At 38.9% G+C, this 23320-nt stretch overlaps 1 protein-coding gene across 1 annotated transcript in view; it reads left to right on the top strand.

The window, feature by feature from the left end:
- LOC125485994 (tetratricopeptide repeat protein 28-like) overlaps positions 1 to 21381 on the top strand; it is a 144648-nt gene extending 123267 nt beyond the window's left edge. The window contains exon 5 of the mRNA XM_048611729.1: positions 20866 to 21381. Coding sequence (XP_048467686.1) covers positions 20866 to 21381 — 516 coding nt within the window. The remainder of the gene's footprint in view (positions 1 to 20865) is intronic.
- The last annotated feature ends 1939 nt before the right edge of the window (positions 21382 to 23320 follow it).

The raw sequence follows: 23320 nt of genomic DNA, 5'->3' as shown, positions 1-23320 counted from the left end.
TTGTTTCTCCTTCCCACTCTACCCATTAATCATGTACCTGTGAAGGTCAAGTAGTATTTTCAAAATATGTGCACTTTAAAAAATAGTCACCAAATTTCACCACCTTTGAAAAATTTCTAATTGTTAATGGTGGCTGCTTTAATGTAGTTCTTTCCTGTTGGAATATGTAGTATAGCCGTGTTTGCTCGATGCTTTGAATTCTGTCACCAGCTTGTTTTATTATTGGATTCACTGCCGTGGTGACAGATGTTGAGGTTGGCGGGGGGACTGATGGAATAATTTCAGAAGGTTTATTGCGGGGACGAGAAAAATCACAATGGCGAACGTGCCTGGATATAGTCAGATTTATAAAAAGTTTTGAATCTTTTACTCTAAATTACATAAGTTCCTAATTGTACGGTTTTGTCTCGGCAAGAAATTTAAAATGCATACAGACTGCCGTCTCCATGCAGTTTGATTTCCCTGTGTCTACAATGCTGAGTGACTGCAGCGGAGTGTGACAGGGTTTTGTTGACCCAAGGGTTTTATTCACAAGTAATTATAGTATGGTTCACAACCACAACTCCCTTTTAAGCTTCAAAAATACACAGATTTTTTTTTAAAAGGAAAGCAATTACTTGTTACCACAGTTTCAGGGGATAGTCTTAATTTGAAGTATAAAGTTAAATGATATGTGGTTTCATATACTTAGTCTTCACAGAGATTCATTTGCTCATATTTAAGTGCACTGTGCAAAATTAGGGACAATGGTTTTAATGTGTTTTATGGTTGAATGGGTGGTATTTTGCACTTAATCATATTCTTCCTCATGAAAAATGAATGCCAGCTTAAAATGGGAGAATGGGTTGCTTACTCCCACAGATTTTGTTGTGGGCAGATGGATAGGAGGTAGGTAGGAAGTAGCATAGTGCTTGTGTGTTTTCTGAACAGCAGTCTTTTTGAATATTGCTGACACATAAAGTGATATAATGTGCTGACTCTTGTTGGAGTATTGCTCCACATGTGGCAGCTGTCTGCGGTACCTCATTCCAATTATGTGGAGCTGTGTGGTGAATGGCAGCATGTTATCTGTCCACAGCCCAGCCAGAACCTGATCTCATCTGTGCGCTTTATATCCACTCCCTAAAGCATTGACACTGAAGCATTTTTCACATACCATCTGCTGGATTTGCTGAGATCAACTAACTCAAACCAATCAGGGATTAACCCTGGGCAACCATTACACCATGTGAGCGTTTATGGACTGGAACATAGGATTAGCTTAAGCTATATTATCAAAGCTTCTTTTAAAGTCTCCAAAGATATGGAGGAAGATTGAATTTTATATTAAACTTTGATAACCATTATTAACCTTCCAGTTAACAAATTCAATGTCTTATTGGTCCATTGATATCATTCTTCACAGGTACTTATGATATTGATACATAGGTTTACATTTTACAGTGTATCAATATAAGGGTCAATTAACAGTGAGATTTACCATCAGAATGCTTTTTATATGAGATTGCACTCAGCCTACAATAACAACTTGCATTTTTTTAGCACATTTATCGAACATTGCAATGTGCTTCACAACTAACATAAGGGAAACAAACCAGGAGGATTTGGCTGGAGTTTTGACAAGATTTTAAACACAAAGAGAACAATAAATTGAAGGGAGCTTTGGTGAGCTTGCAAGTACGATTTTGATGTATCAAGCTCTTCGAGAGGATAGATAACAGGTTAGAGATAGAGCAACAAACCCTTCAAGAGTGAAAGTAAAGGGGTGGATGTTGGCTGGATCACAAATGAAATATGTGAAAGCAGTGCATGGATTTATCACCAATTTCTATAGTGTTGCAAGTTGCAACACAGAAAGAGGCCATTTGATCATTTATGTCTGTGCTGGCTCATTTTGCTTATTCCTACATTCCTGCTTATCGGTAGTAACTCTGTAAATTCCTCGTCTTGAATTGCTTGGCCTGCTCCTGTTCATACGCATTATGCAATCAGCTCCCAGCTTGTACAAGTAGAGTGTTATGGATCCTGACAATACTGAGTGAAAAACAAAATCACCTTGTCCCCTCTAGATCCTTTGCCAGTGATTTTGTGTCAATGATTGTTAGTTATTGACTTCAGTACTAGGGAGAATAATATTTCTTTGTCTACTTCATGCAAAACTCAAACTTTTGAGAACTTCTGTCAGGCCACCTGTTAGCTTCATCGGTTCCAAAGAGAACAGTCTTAATTAGTCCAGACTCTTCTAGTATTTGAAGTCCCTTATCCCGAGTAATAATCTGGTAAGCTATCTCTGTGCTCTTTCTGGAGCATGATGCCCAGCATGACTGACTCCACTCCAGCTCAGCCCTAAACACTGATTTATAAAGCTTTGCCATGATCTGTCTTGGTTCTCTTTTCTCTGAATCTGTGGCCTTTTTTTTAAATCAATTTGCTAATTCTTGTACTTTAAACTAAACTGTTAAGAGATGCTTTGCTCCTGTTTAAGGCAAGCTCACGTTCCACATTGCCAAAGGTAATGTCCTGAGTTCCTTTGTCGTAGGCTGAGTCTTCATCCCTCAATGTGCAATCTCACTACCTCTAGAGAGAGAGAGAGAGAGGCCTAGAAATTGGTTTGCTAGAGCAGCAAATTCAAAAATGGATCAAGACCACACACATTTGATTCTTTTGCAGCATTTAAATACAACCGGTACACTGGGGATTCTAATCATTTGCCAGGAAGCAGCGATACTGGCATTAGAGTATCACTGCATTCATCCAAACTTTTAATATCGATATTAAATGTTACTCCTGCTGCTTCTGGCACCATATTCAGATCTGTATTGTTTTATCAACAAACTGGTGTTTTATTAAGGGTATAACTTGTTTTAGTATTGGGGTGTGGTTAGCTCAGTTGGCTGGATGGCTAGTGGGTAATTCACAGTCATTCGCTGACTATTGGCAGTCTCCAGCTCTTCCTTTAAAGTTCAACTGCTCTTGGGTATGACTTCATTTGGGTATTAATCAGCTTTCTAAAGGAGACTGAAAGAAGCAATAGATTTCCAAATTGCCCCTACCCAGGCAAGCAATTATCCAATATAGCATGTGATGTAGAATGTGTAAGTTGACCTGCCAAAAAGCACATTAGACACTGTTGTGCTTCTTTACAAACTAAAAATTTCTATTTGCTTGATTAAATTGGTAGGTCAAAGAGAGTGAGCACAAGTAGCCTTTTAGCTATTGAAATTGCCAATAAAGGTAAAGTCACCATAGTCATACTGGACCATAGGGCTGATGTCTCATGAGAGAGAGAGAAGACTAATGGTGGTTTAACCAGAGGGTCAGTACCCCTTGGGTGAGGGGAAAGGGTGAGAAGGAGAGCCCTTCATGGCACTCTCTGCTGGTGTTAGAATTGAACCCACGCTCTCGGCATCTCGTTGAATTACCCACTAGCCATCCAGCTAACTGAGCTAACCACACCCCAATACTATAACAAGTTATACCTTTAATAAAACACCAGTTTCTTGATAAAACAAATGTGTGTTTGACTTCCTTTGTCTATTGATTGAAATTGTGTTAACTGTGCAATGATAGGGAATGTGAAAAATCCTTCAGAGAGGTGGCTGATCTGAGATTACAGGGAGAATTAGAGGGCATCTCCATTTTGAGGTGCCCTCACAAACATTTAAAAAAAAGTTATTATGCTCGTGCCAGGCTAGCCTCAGTGATTGGAGTGAACAGCATTCCCATCATGCAGTTGGACTGCTGAATGGCTATCCCCATGCAGTAGGGCATGCTCTGTCACTGACCAAATACCATTGGCCCAAATCAGACTACATCAGAGAGCCCCCCTGATGTAGCATCACAGCATTTTAGTGACCCCCACCCCCATTCCCCTCCTCAGCTGCCCTCTGAGTCCATCCCCTGGGAAGTGATTAAATCCTGATCTCCCAGATTGGTTCATGCATGGCAGAGAACTGGACCCAATGCCTAAGGTCCAAATTAGAAGTTAAAGAGAAAAAAAAAAGTGTCTTCTGCATAATTTTTCCATTTTGCTGTTGTACTGTTCCTCTGCCCTCCTCCTATTATAGTCTCTCTGCTTATGGATTCACTCTCCAGCTGTAAAAACCTGTGTCAGTCTGTAATGCATTATAAACATATTTATTTTCTGCACTGTGGTGCTTATGCTGAGAGAATTGCACTACCCGGTTCTATCATCTGATGATTCACTTTGAGAAGTTCTAATTCAAAATTTTGATAGCGCAGGTTTTTACTGCAATTTCCTTAAAGTGCTGGAAAAGAGAAATATGCCACAGTTATAAATCACACAAGCACACTTACATTGATAGATCAGCAAGAAGAAATGGTTACAATCCTAAGAAAACCTTTTTATAGCACTTAGCCAGACATCGTTATGTGTCCTGTTGGGAATAAAGTGCCAGGATTCATTACACATTGTACTTTCACAATCAATGCTACTATCAGTAAGTAAATTTTACAAGAGAAAAGTGCTCCATGCATAAGTACTTACACAGAGATTTTGTGGGTATGTATTTATTCATTCAGATAACCTCAAAAAAAATTATCTCAAAAAATTGCCTATGAAGGTTTATATGTATTTTCTGTAGCTTTAAACAGATGCATCAAAGTGATGCCATTGAAGAGTACCCTTTGCAATGTCCTCACCTCCATCAGCGATTGCTTCAGTGGATTGTTTGCTTTCTCTGCCATCGTAGTTTTCTGCTCCCTCTCTTTTTATATTGCTTTACTGTTCATAAATGGATGGATTGAGCTACTGTGGGTCATGGTGTGAGCAATGGTGGTAACCGTGATGGCAGTGTCCTCCAGATTGCTGAGCACAGTAAATCTGTTAACAGATGCAGAAGTGAATGCAAGAGCAGAGAATCAACCTGAAATCTCTTCTGGGGATAATGATTTATTTGCCTGTTGTCCTGTTTAGCAAGTTATCAAAGTCACCCAGGAAAATCAGATATTTCTTTATTCCAAGGGCAGTACATCTTTTAGAGACAAAAACAAACTGCAGATGCTGGATTCCAAGGTAGACAAACAAAAGACTGGAAGAACACAGCAGACCAGGCAGCATCTGGAGGAAAGGAGCAGTCAATATTTCAGGCATAACCCTTCTTCAGGACTGCTCCTGTTTGATTAGCAATTTGATGTATTCAGTTCATTCAGACGTACCACAGTATTTCTTCTTGATACCGATTGACACAAGGTTACCTGAGAAGCATATACAGTGCTGTGCTAATGATGGTTTCCTCCCTTCTGAGTAGAACTCAACAAAAAGCAATGGTCTGTAGATAGTTCTCTATGGCTGTCTCTGGTCCAAACTCCCCAGGTTACAATTCTCAAAGCACAAAACTAATGTGAGGATAGAATCAAGCAGTTTATCAGGAAGTTTATCTTTTTGTCACTCCAGTATATAGAATTTCTAGTTAATTCCCAGTATGTAAGTGTTTTGCTCAATAGGTTTTTGCTTTCTCTCGACAATGAAAGGCTGTTAATGGTGGTCTATCCAATGTATTTGTTGAAATAGTTTGAGATGTTTGTTCATTCTGGATCAGATATATTTGACGTGCGATAGCAGACTGTGAACTCTGCTTAACCCGTTTTTGCGTAAAGTTATAGATGTATGATGATCGAAGTGTTTGCAGTACCATCCTTAACCATGAGTAATGCTGAGGGAAGTAGAAAACAACAAAGAATTGTGTTCAGCTTCTCATTGAAAGAAGCATGTTACAACAGAACAATAAAATGTATCTATACAGTGGCATTTTGGATTTCAGTTGTCTTGAGTAACATTTTCAGTTAGAAGCCTTGTCTCTCTGAGAACCAAGTGGCTTACAGCCATAAAACTAAAGGAACATTACAGCACAGAAAGAGGCCCATTCTGTCTACATTGGCTGAACAAGAAAATAAGAAAAAGACTGCTGATTCTAATTCCATCTCCAGCATTGGTATGTAGCAGGTTACAGCTCTTCAGGGGCAGATCGAATAAACAAGTTGAAGGTTGAGCCTTCACCATCAGACCAGGTAGCAAATTCCAGACTTCCAGAACTCTGGGTGGGAAAAAAATCCTGTTTTTTTTTCTCTCATCCTTTTACCAATCCCGTTAAGTCCACATCCCTCGAACTTGACCTCTTCAATATGGGAATCAGACTTTCCTGCCTACCTTATCTAGACTCTCATTATTTTGTATACTTCATTTAAGTCATCCTTCAGCTTCCTCTTCAATGAAAGACCGCCTTAGCCTATCAAATCGTTCCTCATAGCTGCAATTTTCAAACTCCGACAACATGTTTGTAAAATCTGCTTTGTATTGTCTTAAGAGCAATTACATCCTTCTTATATTGCTGTGACCAGAACTGTACCTAATGTTCCGGCTGTGACCTAACCAGCATTTTATACAGTTTCCAGCATTACACTCCTCCTTTTCTATTTTATACCTGTTCCAACAAAGAATAACATTCCATATGCTTTCTTGAGATATTACCCACCTTTCATTTCACCTTCAAGGTCCTTTGGAGTGACACTCTCATATCTTCTCCCCCCCCGCCCAATATCTCCCTGTTTACTGTATTTTCCTAAGCTTTGTTTGCCCTCCCCAGATGCATTACCTTACATCTCTCCCGATTGAATTTCAATCGCCACTTTTCTGCCCCTTCAACCAAACCATTGATAATGGAGTCAACAGCACTCCTCTTCACTATTAATTACATGACTGATTTTCATGTCATCTGCAAATTTCCCAATCATGCCTCCGACATTTAAAAGCAAATCATTAATGTATACAACAAATAGCAGGTACTTCACAGTGAGTCCTGTAAATTGCATTTACAAAACTGTCCATTGCCAATTGCCTTTGTTTCCTGTCACTGAGTTTATTTTGGAGCCCACTTGTCACATTGCCCTGTATCCAAAGGGATTTTACATTTCTGACCGGTCTGCCATGTATCCTGGTTAAATGCCTCACTAAAATCCATGTATACAATGTCTAGTGCACTACCCTTATTAATCCTCTTTGTTAAATCCTCAAAAATTCAATTAAGTTAGAAAGACACAAGCTTCCATTAACAAAACTGTGCTGAGTATCCGTGATTAATCTGTGCCTTTCTAAATGACAGTTTATCCTCCATTTCAAGGCAGTTCCAAAAGCTGTCACTGTATTGACTTAAGACATTGAAAAACCTAACAGCCTGTGTCTCAATATGTAAGTCTGCCTATTGCTCCCAGAATGTAATTAGCAACAGGACTGGGCATTCAAAGAATGGGCCAGGAATTGATGTCTTAAGGAAACGCTTTTTAAGAGCAGTGCATGAAAGAAACCAGATTTCTTTCTGTATAAAATGTAAAACAGGGTGAAGCATGAACTTTTCAACTTCTGGAATATAAGTTTCCTGGAAAAAAAAAGGTATATGCAACACACAGATGACCATTTTGCTGTGAGACACAGGAAACATTTTGTGTTATAGTTTGTCATTGTTTAGACTTTGTCATTTTTGAAATGCTTACAACAACTGCATTTTTTTCACTCATAAACAAACAGCAAAAACTAAATGATTACTACATAAACAGCAGCACTGATGGAAGGATTGTGACATTACTGAAGTTTGGACCGTGCTTCTGAATTGAACTCATTTAAACAAAATTGCATGGTAACTTTTGAGCGCTGTGCCAAAGATATTTGACAATAAAGCAACAATGCCAATGGACTTTTCTTGATAGAAGTTTTATTTCTGGCCATTTATCACTAAAAACAAAACTTAAGTGGATAAACAGTAACAATAAACTGAATATTACATGCACAGGATTAAATATTGAACAACTCCTTCAGTCCTGCAATCAAGTACAACCATTCTAAGGATTACAAGATCGATCATTCAATTTTTGTGGAGGGGTGGGCCAGTGTTTCCGGCAATGAGACAAAAGGGAGGGGTTGAGTATGTTGGAAGTGGATGGAAGAGAAGCTTGTGGTGATGCAGGAGCAGAAGAGTTGGTGTCCCCAGTGAGTGAGTAAGATCTGCAGAAAGCACAAAGGATTAGTAGTTTGGGAGGTTGCAGCGGGTGGCAGCTATCAGTTGGACACAATGATTGCAGCACAGAGGATTATAGTATATGAGACATGGTGAGAGCCTTGTGCAGAGGCAGACTTGGAGTAAGTGAGTGTAGCAGAAAGAAGATGGTGGTGTAGAAGACTTTAGACCTTCCTCCTGCACCTCTAGGCATCCCATTTCACTTGGGACACGGCACTTACCCACGCTGCATTCTGGGGCCACGTGGGATTGGTCTGGTGGTGTGGTCTGCTAAGATGGATAACACGAAGTTTTAGCTGACTAATTCCTTGAGTTATAAAGCAGTAGTCTCTCCTATGAATTGGTATGAGTAACATGGTGGCAAAGGTACCATTTACGATAAGATTATCAACATGACTTGTTAAATGATTTGGTTGATTTCCTGGACACACATTGACCCAGTCCATGAGCTGTGGTATTAACTTCCTAGTGTATTTACAGGAACATTGTATATATTTATTTTGAATAATTTAGAAATCATAATTTTTAATTTAGAAATCATTTAAAAACTCAAGTTGTTACCTATGATTAACATTTACAGTTAGAAAACAAACCATTGTCTAAATAAGGACATGTAAAATGTTTGCACATGGTTTCTCTATTATGCCATGTTGATATTCATTATCCTCCCATGCCCATTGCCTGCGGAGAGTTCTGTTAATATAAAATGCTGAATTTTGACCGTGCTTCATACTTGAGTCAATCATGGAAATGTTCACACAAAAATAGGGCACTACATAGACTCTTTGCTTTATTTCTCAGTAAATTGAAATTGAACAGAATGCCCATAAGAAAAAAAATCAAAAGCGATTTAATACTGCTTATAAACTTCATAGTGTTTTAGAAAATGAAATAAATGATTCTATAATTACCCTTCTTCTCTGTGATTAACTTCTAGTTACCCTTGTAACAAAGCCCTTTGCATGTTGTTTATGGGCAGCTGCAAATAAAATACTGGCAACAAGAAAACTGATGGTTCAGTGAAAATAGCAAATGAGTCATATTCTTGAAATATAGAGCTAGGTTAACCCATTACTACTTCTAGTTAGTATTGCTTGTGGTACAGAATAAGGATATCCAGGAGTCTACATGTAGAGTATTTCTGTGTCCGAAAACATGAAACAATGACTCACATTTTGCTGGAGTTGTATTTCTCATTGATTGCCCCATAATTTAGACTGTTGCTACACGCTGGCTCAGAATTCTCTTGTGTGTAACTTACTGGAGGTGTGTACTCAATGATAAAATGAGGGAATTGACACAGTTAGAACCTTAGTTAATGGCAGGATCAATTCTCCATCTCTACAACCAGTGATAATTACGGATTAGCAAAGAGATGATCACTGAAGAAGGAGGGTGAATATAATCAGTTCAGGTACAAGAAGAAGGTAAGGTGATTAGAATTTCAAACAGGCTGTTTTGGCAGTTTAAGGGACCTTAACCCACATTTGGGAGTCAAAATTGATGGAGTAGACATGAATGTTCCTGAAGGCTGGATGATCTCTGTTAACTGACATGATATGAAGTTTTATAAATACCCTGCTCTTTAAATTTTGAATGAAAAAAACTGCAACTGTTAGTAAGATTGTTTAAAAATTCTTTATTGGGCTGCTTTGATTGACATGTTGGTTTGGTAGTTTTACTTTGACATTTCCTCAAGGGTTATCATTATGCCATTATTAATACTTGGTTGAGTTTCAAAAGCTATTTAGTTTGGCAGGAGCAAAATTGTCAGTTTGATTGACAGTTTAAATAGTCTATTAAAGGATTAACTGTATTTGAAGTCAGGTCTTAATTGAAGCATGCTTATTTTTACAAGCAATTAACCAATTGAGATTTAAAAACTTGGCATTAGTTTTATGTGTGGGAGTCTGGTGTGCAGGAGTGAGAGATGTACTAAATAATTAGAAAGTATTTTTTCATTTCCACATTGTACTGTGCCCTGTCCATGATGAATGACCTTGGACTGACTCCATCCTACATGTTGGAGTCAATACTGCTGCACACAAACAGACACACATGCGCATGCACACACCTCACTCTCACTCTTTCTCCCTCTCTTTCTGTCTCTTGGATGCACACACATGCACTCAATGCTGCTTACCCTTTGAAGCTACAATCCAGCCCAATGAAATATGAGGCGCAGGAAGTATTACATGGGTAGTTTGGTGGAGGATGGGCTGAGAGGAAGGGTACACCTGAAATTGTTACAGTGATAGGCATGAAGTATATAAGACAATTGCAGTGAAACAGCCCATTACAGCAATATAATTTAGATACTTTTTCATTGCTGACGGGAAAAAGAAGTTGTAAAGAACACCACAGAAGGGGGAGAAATGCTAGGGATTTATTAAAAAAAACTCTTTGGTGTTCATAGGTTAAACCGTTAGTTACAGCACCGTATTTAAAGTTATGGAGGAAGTTCAGTCCTTGATGGTCAATGTTTAGTGCCAACACATACTGCTAAACCTGCCAACACAGCTAATGTGAAGTGAATCTGTTCATCGTTTTGCAACTCCTGTTCAAACCAATTTTGTATATAGGTCTTCAAATTTTTAAACTCTTATTATTTCCAGGTTATGTTGTCACATGATTGTTTTTCCAGTATATAAATGTAGGTTCACTAATCAGTGCCAGGAACAAAGGTGCAAAATTGGCACAGTGATCGAATTCATTTTGGTTCTCTCTGTCCACAATTTTCTGGCTGGTTACATTTTGCGCTCTAGAGTGTTTGCGCACTTGTAATGCTCAAAGCATAATTGAGGGTGCAGAATGCATATAAAAATGTTGAAGTGGTTACCTGGCACAGTTTCCTGGCTTTTGTATACGGATTCTTCATTTTCCTTTCCAAGGCAATTTTGAATGGATGCAAGGGAAAACTCCATTGGCAATGAAACTTTTCATGGAGAACAAGCTTGATAACTTTACTGACTGTATTTATGTCAGCTTATTCCAATAGCTCTGAAATTTTTATTGATTTTTTAAAAATGTAAGTTACAATAAGCACAAATAACTTTGTAGTAGTTGTTTCTGTCAATGTTTTGAAGGGTAGCCCGGCTTTTGGGATTAAGTTGACTTCAGCTTGACGTGCCTGGTGATGGCAGATGGGGAATTTAATCAATTCTCTGTGGCAGACTCAGTAATTATATGTCTGAGTAAGCTAGGTACATAGTATAATAAGTTGTCTGGAGCATTTTTGATAGTTGGCCCATGAGCTAGATTATTTAATGGGGTCTGAAGGAGTAGATTTCTAATTTTGCATTTGGATTCTTCCCATACAGCTCTATTTGGGAAGCAGTGAAAACTTAACATTATTTTGCACGGTTCAACTTGTTAAAATCCAGAAAATGTTCAGAAACTTTTCAACCTTTGTTGTTGCCAACCTATGCTTGACCTTATTTGACTTATCTAAGTGTGGTATGTCACTAAGAGGAGTGTCCTTCACTTTACATTAGCCAATGCAAAACTCCTTGTGTGGATTTTGTGGCTTGCAGCTGGGGATAACCTTTGGCTGACCAAAAATGTATGTTAAAATTTTATAGAAGGATTACATTCAAATATTTTTAAAGTATTTGTTAACATCTATTGATGAGGAACTTTGCATATTATCAGTATTTGTTACACTGATGTTATTTTGAGGTTGAACTCATTAATGGAATGAATGAACATGGTGTCCAAGCAATTGACAAGTCAGGGTTTTAATATTCTAGTAATGCAATTGTGATCACGTTTATTTTCTCAACCATATCTTCTTATAGGGATCTGACAAAGCAGATTGACCTGTTCCAACACCCTGCTTCCCCCCCCCTCCAAACAATGTGTTCTCCTCCAAGACAACCATTTAAGAGTGATGTATGTGAAAACATAAGGTAAAGAGAAGAAGATAGGATTAGGCTGCTCGAAGACCAGGCTTAAAAGTGGCAATTATCTGTATGGGTATAACCGCCAGTGTCACACCAGTCCAAAAAGGAGATACTGGACAAGACTGTAGTTTAAAAAGTAAACTTGGTGACTTCCATCTACGTGTTGCTGATTGGTTCTTCACAACCATCTTGTATTTATGGCCTCTAGTTCTGGTCTCTTTTCTCGAGAAAAGAGGACCAACTTGTTAGAAATATTATTTATATCCTTAGTGCAAGTGTAACCACTTTGTGGGTCTTTTAGGGTTACCCTCTTCTCAGGAATTTGGGTAACCACAAGGAGCTTGGACTAGTATTAACGAAACGAATTATCTGAAAATGCCACGCTCGATTGCATTTTTCAGCAGATATGTATAACATGTAACATGAGCCTGCGACGGTCCTTGTTATATCTTTGTTTATGCTCATCTACCATGTTGTCTTGTGAATACCATTCCTTTAAATACACAAAACAGGATAAGTTAGAATTTATTTCAGAAAATAGATGAAAAAAAGAAATGGACTTAAGGTTAGGAACAGAAATGGCTGCAAAGTGAGTGTTTTCTCCCACTTATCCTTCCCCAGTAGGCAGTACATGTATTACCAATGGTTACCAAAGCTTCATCTTTCAAAAGTTGTGCAATTAATTGCTCAAAGTTTGTGTAGGCTGCTGAAAAGGCACCATATAACATGACTGTACTTAATTGAATGTTGCTTATGGTTGTTTCTGGCCACTAATGTACATTTTTGGTGGCGAACCACTGGAGTCAATGCCTTTTTAAGCAACTTTATTTTGACTGTATGTTGTGGAATGGTTCTATTTTGGTGGTGTATTGTGGAATACTGATTTGGTCAAAAACAACTCAAATTGCTTGGTTGCGGTTTTGGGGTGTGAGGAATTAAAAATAGTTCATGTAGGAATTCCAACTATTTGAAGATAATTTTGCCATGGCAAAGTGGGCTTTATAAAATTATATTTTTCAAATCAAAAGTTGATGCTTCCCCATATTTGGAGAGCTTTTGATTATCACATACCAATGCGATGGTGATAAATTGTTGGGGAAATTTTGGCGGTGACTTAAAGTGAGAAGGAACATTTTATGTCCTTCATTACCTTACAGTTCCAGTAATATTTAGTGTGTGCAGACTTGACTATTGCAATATATAGCATAGTCTGGACCATTCCAGTATATAACTGGCATTCCCATTTTGCGTGATGTCTCCATACATATAATGATAGTCCTAACCTTTTGGATAATCAGTGACAAACTTAGTACCTTAGCTCATAAGTCAGACCAAATAATGTCAGTCTTACCTGAACAGAATAATCTTGTGTTGCTCAATGTCAGATTTTATCTGACTAAGCTTCTGTAAAATGCTTTACTTCATTAAAAACACTATTAAAAAACAGTCACTACTGTTGATACAAGATAATGTCAAAATATATACTACCAACTACAAATTCTAATGATAAAATACTGATGGATTGTCATTGGCAAAGACCTGAAAATGAAGTAACTGCCCATCCACTTGTGGTATTGACACAGAGAGAAATGAAGATAACATTAAATCATTCTTTATGATATTTAATCGAGAAAACTATCATCGTAGGGTATGAAGGATGCAACATAAGGGAAGAACTTTTATTAATATAGTTTTTATCATACGTTTGAAATGCTATGAAGCACTATCATCTTTGCCAGGTCTTTTCAGAGAAAGTGCACAAATAGATTTCAGTTACACTTTATTGGAATCTAAGGGTAATTGAAATTGTTTTTAAATGCTAAGGTAGGAAGAACTAATTTACTTTTATATGGCCTTATGACTCCTTCATTACGCAGGACATCCCAAATCACATTACAGCTAACAAAGTAAATAGATATAAGATATACTTATAATATACAAGATATATTACCATATAAAATAGCATTTTAATATTGTTTGTAGAATAAATACTTGCCAGCACATGGGAGAGAACTCTTCAGAATCATAGTATTGATCTTTTATACCTATCAGAGAGAGGGCATAAGGATTTGCAGTTCAATGTTTCATCCAAAAAATAGTATTAACAACAATCATTCTAATTTCTGGATCGAATGCTCATCTTTTTGATTTATTAAAGAAAGTAGAGGTTGTATAAACAATTCAGCTGACATCTTTTACTTTTTTTTGGCCTGGAGGATGAGAACATTCTGCTCGTGGAACTGGAGCAATAATTTTGATATCAATTAGCCCTCCAGCTGGGGAAATTTAAAAAGCTGGGTCTGACAGTTCCCAGTTTCAAGCTTTTTTCAGAAAAAAAGAAAGGAGACTGATTTGCTCAGTATTTTTGCTTCCATTTTATATTTGGGTGTTGTGGATGTTGCATTTTGTAGATGAGGGTTTAGTTTTGTTTGCTTTGTAGTCTGGCATTTATACGAATGGTGCCTTGTGATTTTTCTGTTTCTGAGGCTAGAGTTTCTGCTTAATCAACCAGCCCACGCACTTGTTTTGATACATGTATCCAGTTGCTAACTCTGAAAAGTTGAACCTTTCTGTCTTATCTCAAGCTAAGTACATGCGGACATCAGAAATAGGAACAAGATTAGACGATACATCTCCATGAGTCTGCTCTGTCATTCACTGAGATCATGGCTGGTGTTGTACCTTAATTCTAATCTCCAACCTTCCATTTCTGTTTTGGTTGTGTCAGCATCACAGACTCATACCTGCATTCTGACCACACTTATATAGGTGGCTCTCGCTAAACTAGGCATACCCGCTGATGATGAAAATTTATAAATGGAAAGTATCTAAGAAGACTTCTTAAAAATTAATGGAATGTGGGTGTTATTGGGTGGGTCAGTATTCATTGCTAGGTTCATGAGAAAAATGTGTTGTTCAGGCAGCTTTTTGAGCTGCTGCAGCCCATGTGCTAAAGGTCAATCTAGAAGGCTGGAAGGGAGGCAATTCCAGATGTTGACCTGCCAACACTGAAGGAACGGTGATATATTTTCAAGTCTGGAAAGTGTGTGGTTTGGAGTGGAATTTACAAGTGATGGCGTTTTCTTGAGTCTGCTGCCCTTGGCCTTCTAGATGGAAGTGTTCATGAGTTTGGATGGTGCTGCCTTAGGATGTTTGGCGAATTTCTGCAGTGCATCTTGTAGATGGTGTACACTGCTACTACTGAGTTTCAGAGGTGGAGGGAGTGGATGTTTGTGGATGGTTATTTTCTGCCTAGGATTTCTGCTTCATCTGAACAGATAGACGGCTATTGTCTGAAGACTAACTGTTGACTGAACACTTCTGGAAGACCACTTCAATACTTGCTGGACAGGATTTCCAGAACAGTGATTGTTTTTGCGCCCTACACAACTTACCTCAACAATGGGGTGAGATTTTAGAACCGAGGGAGGTGGACCAGCAACCTAACTCCTCAGATCAGGAAGAAGAGGAGTCTAATGGAGATGCCGAAGGCACCAACCCTGATGATGGAAGGTGGTGAAGAAGCCAGTACAGTACTGAGATGAGGTACACATGTCCAAGTGAGACTGATTGTGGCTACTTTTGAGGGTGAATGACTTAGAGTCATGGAGTCATACAGCACAGAAACAGACCTTTGACCCAACTCGTCCATGCCGAGCAGTTGTCCTAAACTGAACTAGTTCTATTTGCCTGCATTTGGCTCAAAATCCTCTAAACCTTTCCTATTTATGTACTTGTCCAAATGTCTTTTAAATATTATAATTGTACTCGTTTGTACCATTTACTTTGGCAGATTGTTCCATATACGCACAACTCTCTGTGTGAAAATGTTGCCCTTCAGGTTCCTAAAAACCTCGGCCATTCACCTTATCTATGCTTGTCATGATTTATAAACCTCTGTAAGGTCACCCCTTAGCCTCCTGTGCCTCAGGGAAAATATCCCAGCTCATCCAGCCTTATAACTCAAATGTTCCAGTCTCGGTATGACAACTTTACATTTATTTCTACATTAGATAGTGAGGATCTCATTTTAAAATTTCACCTGACAGGCAGCATCTACAACAGTGCTGACTCCTCAGTACTACATAGATTGCCAGCCGCAATTGTATGTTGAAGACCATAGTGAGGTTTGAACCCATTACATTCTGATGCAGGTGGACTGCCACCTTAGCTAATGTTTATGCAGTCATATGTGGATGAAAAAAGATTGTAACTATTGTTAAGTGACTTTCCTTCCATGAGTGATTGATTGAAACAATGTGCAGTTGATGTTAATGTCACTTAAAAGGCTAAAAATTGCTGCCCGTTCCTGATTGACCTGGAACTGAGTGCCATGATTTGTCATTTCAGAGATTAGTTAAGAGTCAATCATGTTGCTGTGGGTTGAAAGTCATATGTTGCCTAGCCCAGGTAAGGATAGCAGATTACCTTCCTTTAAAGAGGTTAGTGAAACAGATGGGTTTTTATGACAGTGGATGGCTTCAATCCTGAAACTGGCTCTCTATTCCAGATTTATGAATTGAATTTAAATTCTGCCAGTATTCCTCCAGAACATCAGGCTGGTCTAGTGACATTACCACTCTGCCACCCTCTCCCCCAGTGTATTGGAAATTGTGCATGTTTGTATGCAGACTGGTTGGCAACGTGTGTGTGTGTGGACGTTGAGTGAGGACAGCAGTGAGGAGTCAGCACTGTTGGAGATGCTGTCTGTCAGGTGAAATTTTACAATGAAATCCTCACGATCTAATGTAGAGGTAAATGTAAAGTTGTCATTATCCTACTGGACAATAGGGTTGCTCTCTCATTAGAGAAAGACAGCTGGTGGTGGATGCTGTGTTGCTGGCGAGAATTGAATAGCTGTAAATTCTCACTGTCTAAGCTTGCACAGATGTATAGTCAATTGGTGAGGAAGAGGTCTGATAGAACTATGTATGAGAAAAAGGCACAACCTTTTAAGGAGGAGAAAGTGAGAGTGAAAAATTAGCTGGGTAAGATCACTTTTAAACTTTTTCTTCCTAAAATGCTAATTTGTGACCATTCTTTCCTTGGATACTGATCCATTTAAAGGATAGGAATTTGCATGCTGCAGTACTCACCTGGTTTCATTTAGTATGATGGATCATGTAATTAAAGGGACTTACTACAGCCCCCAACCCCCCAGGTAATGTTTACCCTTGCCAGAAACTGTACAGTGTAGTCATGTTCCAAGTTGCTCTGCCAAATACAACACGACCAATGCAAATTGAGAAATTTAGGAGCTACAGAATTTGAAATATCCCTGAGAAATGTGCTTCATTCATGCAATATCATATATGTCTTGTGGAATTTATCTGTACATATTATTTATATATTCATATTGGTTATAGTCCAATGTATTGCCATATGGCCTGTCGTATTGCATCAAATATCCCATCTACATAACCACCACTATAATTATGGCACCATTAGACTTGCCAGCATTTAAACATCAACTGCTGTTCTCTGATTCAAGTCCTGATACATCTGACAAATATATACCTTGTTTTCTCAGAACTAATCTTAGAATTTTTGCCAAGTACAGGTGTATCAGCTCCTTATTATAAAGTACAACAATTAAGTCTTAACAAAAATAAAAGAAACTTGATATGAGCCTATGTCAAACATTCTAGAATTCTAAATTGTGCTGTTAGTATTTTGAGTGCTCATACTTTGAGTACTGACAATGCACTGAATATTTTCAAAGGATGATTGGTTGGGGTTAATGCTTGGATCTAGATTTTTGACATTTAATTACTGAGCATGGATTGGAAATCCCATTAAGTGGAAATGATTATAAAGTTGGAGTTGTTATGGGCCAGACCAAACCCCTCAAATTAAGAAGATAGTCTAGACACTAACTTTTTCTTAGTTTAAAGGCAAGCGCCAGATGTTGCATTGCGGAGACAACTTGATTGGTCAAACTACCAGATTTGAAGTAAAACACACTTCATTCATACACATTAACAAATACAGCAAAAGAAAAAAGAAATTAGAATAAGCTGACTCTATTGGAAAACTTATCAGAATAATAGATTTGTTAACTACTAAATAGAAACAGTTCCAATACAGTAGCATCCTATAAACAAGCCCTTGGCAAAGGCAAAATCAGTAAAATAGATTATCTCACAGGTAATTCTCCAGTCCAGGAAGAAAAGAATCAAGAGAAAACTCAGAGACAGAGAGAGGCAGGGAGAGATGTACTGCAGCTTCCAAACCCAACTTCAAGACCCCAGCAACAACTGCTACTGAAGAATTAAAACTAAAAATCCTGGCTCTGAGAGAACTTGACTCCAGCCATTCAGGCTGCTTCTATTGTTCCAACTTTTAAAAAAGTCCCAATGCCTCACAAGCTGTTTACTTGATTGGATTCAAATAAACAGCTCGTCACCTCTGTCTTAAAACCTTTCTTCAAAAAAAAGGACAACATGCACCTTTTAAAGCTACAATATTGTCACAGAGTACTTTGCAAATGTTAGAATGGAAGGGCATGAGAACAGTCTTTTTGCATTGTTTCTATGCGGTGAATTAGAAATGGCTTAATTTATGGCTTAATTTGGGTACAGAACACATTTATCTGAAGGCTTCAATGCTAAAAGTGTTTGTCTTCCATGTAACACTTGTTAAACTGGTGTTTCTGCCATGTAGTCATCTGTTCTATTATTACACAGACTGATTCAACTAAGACTGTGGGGTTACTTTGGCAATAGACATCTTAGAAACTGGAAACCACCGGAGCCTGTAGTGCTTTGCAGGTGGTCAACAGATGGCCATGTGAATGGTAGTGTTCAACTGCCAGTATAAGCACTCTCCTCCCTAATCCTTCTCAACATGCAACAGCATCATCAAGGTCTTAAACCTTGCAGTTCAGCTTAAAATTAGTTACAATCTAGTTTTGATGGTCATCAATGGTGCAGCCGAGTTTTCAGTTTTCCGAACCAGACAGAAATATTCCATTTTCGGGAACATTAAATGATAACTCTAGGCTCCAAAAGTATTCATCTTCCTATGGTAATTTTCTCTCCAAATCAAGGGATCTTTCAAATGTTGATGTGGGCCTATTACCCCCTAATCTCAACTAAGTGGTTCAGTCATTGCATATATTTTTGCAAATATATACGAAATAATTAATTTGCTAAAAGCTCTCTTCTTTGAAAACAAAAGAGAAAAACAATGAAATATACAGTTTATGGATATTGATCATGATCTAGGATACACCCAGCTCCAGGCTACAGACTTTGCAGACTTCATAGGCACTGATGCGCAGTGCACATGCAGCCTTTTGTCCTGTATACTGACCCATAAAGATTATATAGCTTCTATTCTTTTGTTCATGTATCTTTCTTACTAGTTTGTTCTGTTTGAATAAGGATTTGGATATGCTGTTCTTCCAACAAACCCTACATTTGAATTTGATCAGTCACCATCTGTACCTGTTGATATGTGCAATTCACGGGAAATGTTTATTTAGACTTTATATCTGGGACATGATGCTTCTTGATCTACACTTTAGGAACCTGTGGTGTCAAAGCATTGAAGCCTTTTGCTGTAAGATATGCAAACCCCAGTTTGAAAACTGTTTCTTAGATTCTCATTTCTAACATTTATGAAAAAGCATGTTGTTTCTCCCTAAGTGGATAGCACTTTCCACAAACTCTCAGCTGGACCTGAGCAGTGTATATTTTAAAAATACAGTTGGTTCTGCTGTAACACGTGTTCCTTCAGTGCGAATTGGCTTTGATGCGAGTGAAGAATTTAGACCGCTATTTGTAGAATGTGAACTTTCCTTACCTGTGTTGGCTGTAAAGCAATTCCAGCCCGATTAGTTTAAATGGCGCTGTTATTGCACAATTTTCTTATAACGGGAGATTGCACGAGAACGGAATTAACACGTTATATCAGAACTGACTGTAGTTATTTGGAATGCATATTGGAGTATGAATGTACCATTCACACATGTACACCCTCGACTTCCTTTCTCAATTATCTTCAAACTCTGAAGCAAGAATTTGAGTGATTTTATTATGTTGTCTTAGTAAAAATAAGCTTTGCATTTTCATCAGAGATAGTAGGAACTGCAGATGCTGGAGAATCTGAGATAACAAGGTGTGGAGCTGGATGAACACAGCAGGCCAAGCAGCATCATAGGAACAGGAAGGCTGATGTTTTGGGCCTAGACCCTTCATCAGAAATGGGGGAGGGGAAGGGCGTTCTGAAATAAATAGGGAGAGAGGGGGAGGTGGATAGAAGATGGATAGAGGAGAGGATAGGTGGAGAGGAGACGGACAGGTCAAAGAGGCGGGGATGGAGCCAGTAAAGCTGAGTGTAGGTGGGGAGGTAGGGAGGAGATAGGTCAGTCCAGGGAGGACGGACAGGTCAAGGGGGCGGGATGAGGTTAGTAGGTAGGAAATGGGGGTGCGGCTTGAGGTGGGAGGAGGGGATAGGTGGGAGGAAGAACAGGTTAGGGAGGCAGGGACGAGCTGGGCTGGTTTTGGGATGCGGTAGGGGGAGGGGAGATTTTGAAGCTTGTGAAATCCACATTGATACCATTGGGCTGCAGGATTCCCAAGTGGAATACGATTTGCTGTTCCTGCAACCTTCGGGTGGCATCGTTGTGGCACTGCAGGAGGCCCAGGATGGACATGTCGTCTGAGGAATGGGAGGGGGAGTTGAAATGGTTCGCGACTGGGAGGTGCAGTTGTTTATTGCGAACCGAGCGTAGGTGTTCTGCAAAGCGGTCCCCAAGCCTCTGCTTGGTTTCCCTGATGTAGAGGAGGCCACAACGGGTACAGCGGATGCGTTTTCATGTTTTGGTACCAGACTGGCTTGCTTCTTGGTTGCTTACAGTGCTGAATAAGAAACTTTTACTTCAAATGTACTTCCATGTTTAAAACATAATTTATTTTCCTACATTTCAGGCAGCCTCTTCAGCATTGAGCAGCCTGGGTCATGTCTACACAGCCATCGGAGACTACCCAAATGCACTGGCCAGTCACAAACAGTGTGTCCTTCTTGCTAAACAATCCAAAGACGAACTCTCGGAAGCCAGAGAACTAGGCAATATGGGAGCTGTTTACATAGCAATGGGTGACTTTGAAAATGCAGTACAGTGCCACGAACAGCACCTCAGAATTGCGAAGGAACTGGGCAACAAGCGAGAGGAAGCACGCGCTTACAGTAACCTCGGCAGTGCCTATCACTACAGGAGGAACTTTGACAAAGCAATGTCCTATCATAACCATGTGCTGGAATTAGCACAGGACCTAGACGAGAAGGCAATTGAAATGAGAGCGTATGCAGGGCTGGGTCATGCAGCGCGATGCATGCAGGATTTGGAGAGAGCAAAGCAGTACCATGAGCAACAGTTGAATATTGCAGAGAACCTGAAGGATCGTGCAGCAGAAGGACGGGCCTCCTCCAATCTTGGTAAGTAGGAATTTTTTTCAGTAGGGGATATTGACTTTTTTTTAAATTACATATTGCCAGCAGTCAAAAAGAGCTACTGCTTTGAGAATGAACAGAGCTAACAACCCAATTTGTTTAGTGAGGTTTTATTGTGATGTGACAGTTACAGATCTCTGGAAATTGAAGCGATTATTGTCAAACTTCATTATGCCAAGTTTTGCTGTTGCAAACCATGTGTTTTAGGCATCATTCTCCCAAATACCGCGGAAGATACATTAAGTAAATAAAGCAGCTTCCATAAGATAAACCCTTCCTGAGAATTAATCTGTGGCCCACTCATTTGTATAATGGTATGATTTTGACTTCAACGAGACCTTCTTGTCACAGAATTGTTGGGTACTGGTTCTGAGTTGGCTATAATTAGTGTTCATTTTTGCTTAAGTCTCTTACACGTTCAGTTTATTCTACAAGGATTTTGAAATGCACAGGCTTTAGATTCTGAACTTCTGAGGGCCTCAAGTGTTCCATTTGACATATCCGGGAGCATTCATTTTCCTTGTTGCAGCTTGATGGAGGAATGGGCACTTTGAAACTAAAGTTGTTCTTAAAGTTAGCGTTGCCTTCCATGTTGAGACAAAAATCTATAGTCATCAGTCTGGCTGTTACCAAACCACACGTACAACTAAGCCTCACGCTTGTCTTCGGGACCTTACGAAGCACTTCATCAAGTGGATCACTTTCAAAATGTAGTCAGTATCATATGATAGACAAATACGGGCTTTTGAACCTTAACAAGATCCAACAATCATTTAAGTGATGTCAACTGAAGCAGAAATATGGTCCAAGACTTCAGGATAATTCCAGCTATTCTCCTTTGAATAGTGTAATTGGATCTTCTACATTTGCCTGGGAGGACAAACATTAGCACCTCATCTAATAGACATCACTTTCAGCTATGAATCCATTCTTAAATGTTGTACTTTAATGCCAACCAAAATTATGCCCTGAATTTTCACGCAAACTGAGTAGCTTTCCTTCTTAGTGAAAATGGTGGTTAAGAGGTAAATCTGGAAATCCCACCACCAAACCCAGTTCCCCCCATTTTCACAGGGAATGTAAGGGGCAGGTTCTGTTTTTTTTTTACAGCCACAGTTCACAGAGGCAACTGAACATGTTAAAGTGCAGTTGTCACCATCAGCTCTGATCTTTGTTAGTTGAAATTCAAAAACCTAACTAGTGAAAACCTAACTGGTAGGAGAAGCTCTAAACTTACCAGAGTCCTGGGAGAGGTTGAGTACTCCTTTGTAAAAGTACAGTACCATTTTAGTTACGATTCTAAGACACTTCGGGAGAGGGCACATGGTCTATGGGGAGAGGTAGGATGCCTTTTCAAGTAGACAAAATTGTGAAGAATATGTTTATAAATTCATTTTAACTGCGAGGCTTAATGAAGCAGTAAACAGAGCTGCTGAAGAGTTCTGTGAAATGAAACTGTTAAGTTGATAAGGCAGTTAAAAGTCCTGTCTTTTAAGTGTTTGGGGGAAGAAAAAGAGTTGGCATAGAATTTAAAAAATATGGTCCTTGCTACTTCATTCTGTAAAGTGACCTAATCCTGAGGGTTGTACAATAGGATTAATACTGCATGAAGGATTTCACATGAATCATTAAAACATAAGGTACCTGTCAGTTCTCAGTTTAATTGACAGCCCTTGGCACTTCTAAATTTTTTTGAAGTGGCGCTATGAATTCAAATACTTGTTATAAAGGATTCACGGGTGTTACATGTAGTCAATGGCTTTTTATCAATAGGAGCATTTTTGATCAACAATGATCATATTAAATGGTGGAGCAGGCTCAAGAGGCTGAAGCTCTTATGTTGAAATAATGAAGTCATCAATAGCTAGTTAAGAACTTTATGAAATCTCAGCAAGGATCTCAGGGAGTGGCCTGAGACAAAGTAGACAAAAA

Source organism: Rhincodon typus, chromosome 24 (genome assembly GCF_021869965.1).
Source record: "Rhincodon typus isolate 14 chromosome 24, sRhiTyp1.1, whole genome shotgun sequence".
NCBI lineage: Eukaryota > Metazoa > Chordata > Chondrichthyes > Orectolobiformes > Rhincodontidae > Rhincodon > Rhincodon typus.
The sequence above is the reverse complement of the archived record's forward strand: the minus strand, read 5'-3'. Positions and strand labels throughout refer to the sequence as shown.